Source organism: Populus euphratica, unplaced genomic scaffold (genome assembly GCF_000495115.2).
Source record: "Populus euphratica unplaced genomic scaffold, PopEup_1.0 scaffold2.1, whole genome shotgun sequence".
Lineage (NCBI taxonomy): Eukaryota > Viridiplantae > Streptophyta > Magnoliopsida > Malpighiales > Salicaceae > Populus > Populus euphratica.
Genome location: NW_011499846.1, coordinates 6,480,947 through 6,490,341, shown reverse-complemented (window position 1 = coordinate 6,490,341; position 9,395 = coordinate 6,480,947). Strand labels below are relative to the sequence as shown.

The 9,395-nt window shown below is 34.5% G+C and overlaps 2 protein-coding genes across 3 annotated transcripts; one reads left to right on the top strand and one right to left on the bottom strand.

The window, feature by feature from the left end:
• The first annotated feature begins 2,943 nt into the window (after positions 1-2,943).
• LOC105135943 (oligomeric golgi complex subunit-like protein) lies at positions 2,944-5,699 on the top strand. 2 transcript variants are annotated; one of them, XM_011041065.1, is made up of 2 exons: positions 2,944-4,785; positions 4,997-5,699. In XM_011041065.1, the coding sequence occupies exon 1, from the start codon at positions 3,227-3,229 to the stop codon at positions 4,649-4,651; it is 1,425 nt and encodes a 474-aa protein (XP_011039367.1). In that variant the 5' UTR covers positions 2,944-3,226; the 3' UTR covers positions 4,652-4,785; positions 4,997-5,699. The 2 variants fall into 2 exon arrangements, with proteins under 2 accessions (XP_011039367.1, XP_011039359.1); XM_011041057.1 differs by having other exon boundaries at positions 2,944-5,108; positions 5,193-5,699.
• An 899-nt stretch (positions 5,700-6,598) lies between these two features.
• LOC105135911 (28 kDa ribonucleoprotein, chloroplastic-like) lies at positions 6,599-8,579 on the bottom strand. The gene is made up of 4 exons (XM_011041002.1): positions 8,106-8,579; positions 7,516-7,617; positions 7,114-7,419; positions 6,599-7,019 (listed from the first exon to the last, which is right to left on the bottom strand). Exons 1-4 carry the CDS (start codon positions 8,562-8,564, stop codon positions 6,957-6,959), a joined length of 930 nt encoding a protein of 309 aa, XP_011039304.1. The 5' UTR covers positions 8,565-8,579; the 3' UTR covers positions 6,599-6,956.
• Positions 8,580-9,395: the final 816 nt, after the last annotated feature.

Sequence of the window (9,395 nt, the reverse complement as noted above, 5' to 3'; positions counted from 1 at the left end):
TTTGAGGATCAAATTTGATATAATCAACAAATAATGACATTTCTAAATTTTTCACGGCTTCAGGAAAGTGTTTTCCTCTCAAATTTTTCAGAAAAACACGTTCCTGAAAATCAAGCTAAATTTTTCTTTGATTGGAAAGTGTTTTCCTTTGATTAACTTTCATAACAGCAAACAAATATAAAAAAGTTTGAAAAGTGATTTCTCTGAAACTATTTTCTGGAAAACAAACACGGATAGAAAGAAAAATACTTTCCTGAAAATCAAGCAAATTTTTTCTTTGACTGAAAAATATTTTTTGTTGACCAGAAAGTATTTTCCGTTAACTGAAAAGTGTTTTTCATTGATAGAAAAATATTTTCCGTTGACTAACTTTTCTAATGGTAAACAAACATATAAAAGTTTGAAAAATAGTTTTTTAAAAATTATTTTTCAGGAAACAAATATAGTCTTAGTGCATGATAAATTGGTGATAATTGATTTGCACATATAGGGTTTATTTTTCTTATAAAAAAAATCATTTTTTAGCATAATGATGATATCCCTACTTAACTCTTGATTTAATTTCTAAGATAAGTTATTAAATTATTTATTTCGGACATAACCTCGTTATTTCTTTCATGTCTACCATGTTGATTCTAAGTAAATATAGTTCAACTAATAGTTTTATAGAATAAATAGTTACTTGCATTAAGGTGCCGTTTACAATTATATTTCAAACAGGTGTTTTTTAGAAATTTTAATTATTTTTATTTAAAATTATTATATATATATATATATATTATTTTAATGTATTAATATTATAAAAAATTTTAAAAAATCAAAAATATTATTATAATATATTTAGAAATAAAAATACACTTTAAAAACCACATTTTTATATATCTATTAAAATTAATAAAATTAAGAATGTGTTTGAAATTGTGGTAGCTTTGCGATTTCAAGTGTTTTTTTATAGAAATATATTAAAATAAAAAAAATTATTTTTAATATTAATATATTAAAACAATATAAAAAATAATAATTTTTTTTTTTAAAAAAAAACACATTCTCCAGCGTGTTCCAAAGAGACCTTCAATAATCCTTGGACGCTGCGATGGATATAGGACAGGTTACTGTGTTTGTTGATGTAGTCGCCATCCGTGAGCATGACCAAGGGGACTCGATTCGGTGTCATCGGCTCAGGAAATAAATCCCAGCGAAGGAAAGCACTTCGTAACTGGACCCATGAGAGAAAAATTCTTTAAGCGATAAAATATGAAAAACTTTTATGGGCCCGTGTGATTGTTTTCCAGCACTTGAAAGATAGAGAGAGAGACAGTGCGGTTGGATCAAGTCAAGCCCATGGGAAGGAAAATTAAAGGTCCAGTTCCAAATTAAACGGGCCTCAAATCTTCACAACCGAAATTTCACTCTTTTTTAAATATCAACAACAACAACAATAATATAAATTAGATATGCTAATTACTTAAACAAAATCTCCAAATAAATTCTCCTAACTCTTCAAGAAAATAAAGGTGATTTTTTTTCAAAATATTATTTAAAAAAAAATTAATAATTGTAAGCCCATGGGAAGGAAAATTAAAGGTCCAGTTCCAAATTAAACGGGCCTCAAATCTTCACAACCGAAATTTCACTCTTTTTTAAATAATAACAACAACAATAATAATATAATATAGATTGGATATGCTAATTACTTAAACAAAATCTCCAAATAGATTCTCCTAACGCTTCAAGACAATGAAGGTGATTTTTTTTCAAAATATTATTTAGAAAAAAATTAATAATTGTTTTAAAGGATGATTTCAAAGTTTAAACCTTTATATATATATATATATATATCTTCTTAACTACCAAATCATTCTCTTGAGATTTTCTTGTCTCGTCACTATTGCAAAAAAAAATATGATTATTAATATTGTAGTCTCATTGAACATTTATTTATGACATTAAGATTGTGTGATATTTTTAAGTTATGTACATCCCATTTCCATATTATATGTAGCGAAAATTAATTTGAAGACAGGGTAAAGGAAGAAGGAGAAAATAGGTTAAAATAAACTATAAATTCTTATACATAAAAAAAAAAAAAAGATTATTTTCCATTCATTAATAAATATTACCAGGTGAGGTCCAAGTTTATCTCATGAACTTCGTATATCAAGCTAGTATTTAAGATACTTGGTTAATTTTATGGTTTTGAAAATCTAATCCATTTGTTATTGAGGAAGCTTACTTGTGTTTAATATTCATAAAAAAAATTTTCTTGAAAACTTTTTAATGATTAAATTAATATCATTTACTAGAAAAAATAGTCATAGTTTAAAAAAGACATCTAAAATAGACATTATTTTCTTATTGGAGAAAAAATTGAATTTCCTTTAAAAAGACATTCCTTGTCTTTTTATAGCCATTTACACTTTTTATTGGAGATAAAGAGTTGAAGCAAAAAAAAAAAAAAAGAGTTGAAGCAAAAGCATCAACTAAATATCTATAATTTTTTAGGATAAAATATTTTCAATTTGTCAGAATAAAATAGAATAAAATATTTATAACGTGAAAAGAGCATTGGCGTAGCATCTGACTGATCACAATAATGATGAATTTAACAACTCGCCATATTCATATATTTTTCAGCTTAAAAATAATAAGTTATTACACTCTGATTGATCACTCTTTTAAAGGACAAATCCAAAGAAAAACAACAATGCTGATCCATCACTAGGCATAGACATAAACCCTCATTTCCTGATTTGTTTTTCCTGCAAGGTGCTTGTAACTTCTTATATCTCTATATTTCGGGAAAAAGAAAGAAGAAGTAATGATATATAATAATAAATTTATAACGTCCCTGGTTTACTGGGCCCGAGACCGAGTCAATGGGCTATTAGCCCATTAAGTTTCCGAGGCTACTAGTCTTGCTGTGATCTTCCTTTTTTTCTTATCAATTCTAAAGCCCGTGAAACTTTCTCTGAAGTGACAGGTAGCCCACCAAAACCTAAACATCCTCACACAGTATACTTAAGCCGCCAGTCGTCATCTTCGACTGGAATTCTGTCTTCGAGACGAACAAAATCCACACTGTATATTTCACTGCCTAACTAGTTCGAATCCATATTTGTAGACAGAAAGACGGATTCGACTTGAATGGTTCCTGCCGACGACTCCAGATCAGAGTCCTTGTTTAATGGGTAATGAATCTGTGTGTTGATCCTAGGTGCCTTTCAACATGCATAAACCATTCCTGGTCACCTGCAAAATTTTATTGTTAACGACTCCTCCTCGTGCTCGTACTGTCCCAATCCTGCCAAAACCTCAATCACTCTTCTTTTACTCCTCATCACCCCACCATCACCAACAACACAAACGTGAACCAGAACCTTTCGATTCCCATCCAAATGCCAACACCAAATCCCCAATTGGGTCACCATCTCGAGTCCAAAAACTCATAGCTTCCCAATCAGATCCTCTCTTAGCTAAAGAAATCTTCGACTACGCTTCTCGCCAACCCAATTTCCAACACTCTTACTCATCCTATCTCATTCTCATTCTCAAACTCGGTCGAGCCAAATACTTCTCTTTCATTGATGACCTTCTCATTGACCTCAAATCCAAAAATTACCCGGTAACCCCAACTCTTTTCTCTTACATAATCAACATCTACGGAGAAGCAAATCTCCCAGATAAAGCTCTCAAAATATTCTACACTATTCTCAAGTTCGACTGCAATCCTTCACCCAAGCATTTAAATGGTATTCTTGAAATTCTTGTTTCTCACCAGAACTATATTAAACCCGCTTTCGATCTTTTCAAGGATGCTCATACATATGGCGTTTTCCCCAATACCAAGTCTTACAACATTTTGATACGTGCTTTTTGTTTAAATGGGCAAATAAGTATGGCATACTCATTGTTCAATCAAATGTTTAAGAGAGATGTTATGCCGGATGTTGAGTCTTATAGGATTTTGATGCAGGCTTTATGTAGAAAAAGTCAGGTTAATGGAGCTGTTGATTTGTTGGAGGATATGTTGAATAAAGGATATGTACCGGATGCATTAAGTTATACTACTTTGTTGAATAGTTTGTGTAGGAAGAAGAAGCTCAGGGAGGCTTATAAGCTTCTTTGTAGAATGAAGGTTAAAGGATGCAATCCTGATATTATTCATTATAATACGGTTATATTGGGTTTTTGTAGAGAGGCGCGTGCGATGGATGCTTGTAAGGTTCTTGAGGATATGGAGTCTAATGGGTGCTTGCCAAATTTGGTGTCTTATAGGACTTTGGTCGGTGGGTTATGTGATCAAGGGATGTTTGATGAGGCAAAGAGTCACCTTGAGGAAATGATGATGAAGGGATTTTCTCCGCATTTTGCTGTTTCGAATGCTTTGATAAAGGGTTTTTGCAATGTTGGTAAGATTGAGGAAGCTTGTGGTGTTGTGGAGGGATTGCTGAAGCATGGAGAAGCTCCACGTACGGAGACTTGGGTGATGATGGTTTCTAGGATTTGTGAAGTGGATGATTTGCAGAGAATAGGGGAAATTTTGGATAAAGTTAAGAAGGTAGAATTAAAGGGTGACACTAGAATAGTGGAGGCTGGTATTGGTTTGGAGTACTTGATCAAAAGGACACAACAAAAAGCATGGCGAGGTTGAATGCTATCAAGAATCTGATTATTGAAATTGACTCTGCCATTGTGGTGTCTTGGCTCTGTAAAGCAGCTGTCAGACCATGAAAAATGGCTCATGATCTGTCTTCCATATCACCTCTCTTGAGTAAGATTAGCCAGGTTTGGTTCACTCATACTCGTAGGGAAGCAAATGGTTTTGCTGAATGCTCGGCTTAACAGGGATTTATGCATCAAATGGATTTCATTGCTTGGCTATAACCTTGCTGTGGTGCTCTTCATTTTTCTATGTTTCCGGTTTGTTTCAATCTTTTAGTTTGCATGCTTGTGATTATCGTAGATCAGAGTCATACTTCTATCTGGCTCTGTTCAGAATCTTTCGGCTTGCTAATGTTGGCTGTCTCCAAGTTGCTTGCTCGTGGCATCACAAACTTCCTCCAGGCTGTTGCTACGCTTGTGCTTCCACTTCATGCTACCAAGAATTAGTATTGTGTCTGACCGCCTCGAGTTTTAATTTTCTGGTGCTCAAAATACCTGGATTATTGCTATCTTACTTCTGGTTATCTCAGATTGATTTCTACATCGGATTGCTCCTTGTTTCTCATCTGAACTGATAGCCCTTGCTGCTGTGCCGATCATACTGCAATGTCATTATGCTGTCCCTTGCTTGATTTTGCTTCCAAGTTTTATTTTGATTTCACCCTGCTCTTTTCTGGATATGGTGACGATGTCATCTTTCTACAATGCTGATGCGATGGGTAAGAACCCTGGTTATAGATTGCTGTCCTCATGCTGTGTAGCTGTTGCGACATTACCTCCTCGGAGCTTGGCTGCTGCTTGAGGTTGATATAAGCAAACTGATTTCATCAGGTGGCTTGTGTTGGGAATCAGAATTCTGCAGTTTTTTGAATGAATTACTGCTCAAATATAGGAGGTTATTTTTTTTTTTTCCCGGTGTTAGTCTGCCTCTTTCTTTCTTGCTGCGACCTGCCCTTTGCACTGTCTCCTGCCACACGGTATACTGTTTGCTGATTTTGCATGTGGATTACTAACAAAATCTCCTGCTACTTTGATCATTGCTGATGTTTGGTGAAATGAAATGGAGAGGTTATTTTTGTGCTGCTTGCCATATTCTTTCCTTTTAAACAAGAAGCTTGTAGATTTCTAGTTCAGGTATGCATTCACCATTTCCTCCAGTGGATTGCTTCTTTTGTATTTGATGTGTGTTCAAAAGACGTATCCCATTTGTATAATTTCTATGATTACTCATTACAAAATGCATGAATGGATACAATACTGCTCCTACGAGATGAAAAGTAAAATTTTTGAGTGATTAGATGTCGCACCTTAAAATTTTCCTACCCAGCCCTGCTTGCAATATATTTTAAGTGACTGAATGTCGTGTCTCAAAGCAAGTAAATAAAAAGATCCTAAAACTGGGGTCACTAGTCCAGAACATTGCCATTATGGTTCGTTAGGGTTAATGTTTTTTTAAACTAGTGACGGGACCATACTGGTTAATCAATAGCAAGAGCAAGCAAATAGGTGTAATCATGAAAATCAAATTCCTTTTGTAGTTTCGATTCTGAAAAATCACAAAAAAGGAAAAGGTTTCCACCATTGTTTTCGGTTGGAAGAACCATGCCTAATTTGCACAAACAACAATTCCATGCTCAAATCCAGGGAAAATCTTGGCAGCTGTTGCCCTCTACTTACGTCTTGCAGAAAAAAAAAATCAGCGAAGTACTCGATCACATAGTATGTTTTTCTAAGAAGTTGCAAGCTTAACTATTTCGCCATGCTATACCAATTTGAAAGGTCGATTAATATATCATTCTGATAATGTGATTAATCTCTCTACCTCTCCCTCTCACTCTCCCTCGTATACACATTACCAGCTTAGCAAACCAGCTACGGGTGCCAATTTATAATCCACACCTTGAAATTCTCATGAACTCGAAAAAAATTACTACTCCGGTGAAACCAAAGTCAGAAACTAAGATATCGAGACAAGATAGAGTACATGCACTCTGCCTTTTCAAATCAAAGAACCAGAGAGTATATGAGAGCATATGAATATGCAATCACCTACCAAAATCTAAAAGTTCAACTTTGATAAGATCTTGCTAAATTTTCTCAATGTACTTTTAATATAATGTTGACGCCTGCAAAACTTTGAAGGGTACTTAAACTTCAGAGTCAGATATAGAACTTGAATTTGCAGGAACGAGGATAAGAAAGCAAACCCTCTGCCATAATGTTTCAAGTGAAACAAATGCTTCGAACTATCTTACTTGTCCAGACTTCATAACATGTATGCAAGCAAAAAAATTTCAGTAAGAGCTCGGTCGTTTCTCAACCCCTCTTTTAACAACTAGCATGCGGTCATAGAACTCCTGCAAGAAAAATTCAAATTAACGTGATGCATTGACAAAAAGAAGCAAAAGAAGGGAAGGGAAGTTGAAAAAAAGAGATGTCAATGAGCTTAACTGTTCCATTCATTGAAAGTGCAGCATCACGTTCTGCATCAGATAAAAAGGAAAGGAATGCATAAGCACGGTTCTTTCCTCCTTTCCGATCAGACAACACCCTTGCACTAACCACAATCCCGAAATGATTAAATAGATTCCTCAACTCATCCGGTTTTGTACTCCAAGGAAGATTACCAACGTACAACTTATGTGGACTTTCATAAAATAGGTGTTTTGTGGGCGCTGAGTTCAATGCCTCGGGGTTCCTCCTCCCAGAACTTATTTCAACTGAATATCTTACCCGCATTTCCCTGCCGCCGACATCCTTCAAAACAGTAAAACGAATTTCAGGCAATACATTAATGAGATAGAGAAATAATAACAATAATAATTAAAAAAAGGTAGCTAGTTCACACTCAACTGATCCATCCAATGCAGAAACTGCGTTCCTTGCTGACTCTACAGAACCCATTGTGATGTAACCACATCCTCGGCTTACACCCGTCTCAGGGTTACGAGAAACCTGCAATTAACTCAACAAGGAATGGGAACTTGAGTGCAATCCCACAGCTTTCAAAATGATGAATATTGTTTCGCTGTTCTTTTATATTCAGCTAAAACCAAGTTTGCAAATTTGGAGACAGCCCAGCTTCCCATCAGATGAATTTTGTTTCAACCCTTTTAATTTTCAGCTAAAAAACTAGACAGCATCCACCAAACTTTGATAGAATTGCATCTTTCCTGTTGTTGGCTAAAACCTCACTACAAATTATACAGTGTAGTTGTTGCAATTGAAGCAAAACAATGGGGGAAAAAAGATGATGGAGCATAGCTGCGATAAATCCACCAAAACTCTATTTACCTCTTGAAAATTTAGGATGGAGCTAGGTACAGTTATCTGAATGAATTTAGATGATTTTGAAAACTAAACTAGAAGTGATATTTATTTATAGAACCCAGCCTTACCTAGATGTTATTGGGAAGAAAGGAAAGGTCCAAAGTGATAGATACCTCAACAGAGAGAACAGAGCCAAAAGGCTTGAACATCTCAACAAGGTCTGCAATGTCAGAGCTCCTTGGAAGATTACAAACGTATAGTTCGCATGGTTTTGCTTGCTTCTTCTTCAATTCAAAGTCATCAATCCCCTCGCTTACATGGTTAATCTCCTCCGTAATCACGGTCTCCTTATCTACAACTGCTAAAACGGCGAGAAATTTTCTTGAGCGCAAGCAAAGAGTGTTAGGGAGGGATAAGGAGCAGCAGAGTTTTGGGTGTTGAAGTTGGATTGGCGGAGAGAATGATATTGAGGCTGCTGCTGCTGGTCTGGTTTTGGTTTTGAGAGGAGAGGAGAGTAAAGAGGGAGGGGATGGTCCTCCTAAGAGACTGCTGGCCATTGGAGATATGAGCTTCCAACCATCCAAGTGGATATGGTTTAACACGAACACTTTCCCAAGACTGGTCTGCCCCATTTGCAACACGGAGTCTCCGGGGCTCCCACAATTTACCCCGAACCCATTTACCCAAATAGTGGTTTGGATCAAAATAATTAGAAACGGATCTATATTTTTAACTAACCATTTGATTTCAAAATAACAAATTTAAATTGTACAAAAAAAACCAAAAATGAATCTCAATAATGCAATAATATTTGTATCACGCAAACATTAAAAATTTCTCTAGCTTCCTTTGTTCACAAAATCTCCCAAACCCCGATCACAACGGCAAGAAGACGAAACCACCCCCACCTCCCTTGAAGCCCCCACACAACCAACTACCCCACCTCCCTTGAAGCCCTGACACAACCAACTAATCTGCGAGTCATAACTCTTATTTACTCTACCGATGTATAGTTATCTGTGTGGTGGAATGGTTAAATTTAATTTTTTTTATTTAAATTTAATTTTTTTATAATTTTATATTATTTTAATATGTTGATATTAAAAATAACTTTTTAAAAATAAAAAATATTATTTTAATATATTTTTAAATAAAAATATTTTTAAAAATAACAACTACTATATTTTTAAAAGCTTATATCAACCACAACCTTAATATTTTTTAATCTTTGCAAGTCCTTTAAAAAATCTGTAAATTTTCTAGAGATTGTCAAAACTAATTTAGTTTATTTTATAGATTAAGAGATTGTGAGCGAAAAGGTATTTAATCACCTATGTATTATTTGTGAGCCCGAAGGTATTTAATCACTTATGAATTATTTATTTTGATGATAACAATATATTATTACATTTAATATGTATCTTGGAGTATTGTTATTGCATGAATTTCTCCACATTAAATTA

Excerpts from the sequence above, each read along its gene's own strand:
- LOC105135911 (XM_011041002.1), bottom strand. The coding sequence starts at position 8,564 with ATGGGGCAGACCAGTCTTGGGAAAGTGTTCGTGTTAAACCATATCCAC. Across the intron at positions 7,618-8,105 it reads GCTCTGTTCTCTCTGTTGAG|GTTTCTCGTAACCCTGAGAC; the intron begins GTATCTATCACT and ends AGTTAATTGCAG. Across the intron at positions 7,420-7,515 it reads TTTCTGCATTGGATGGATCA|GATGTCGGCGGCAGGGAAAT; the intron begins GTTGAGTGTGAA and ends ACTGTTTTGAAG.
- LOC105135943 (XM_011041065.1), top strand. The coding sequence starts at position 3,227 with ATGCATAAACCATTCCTGGTCACCTGCAAAATTTTATTGTTAACGACT.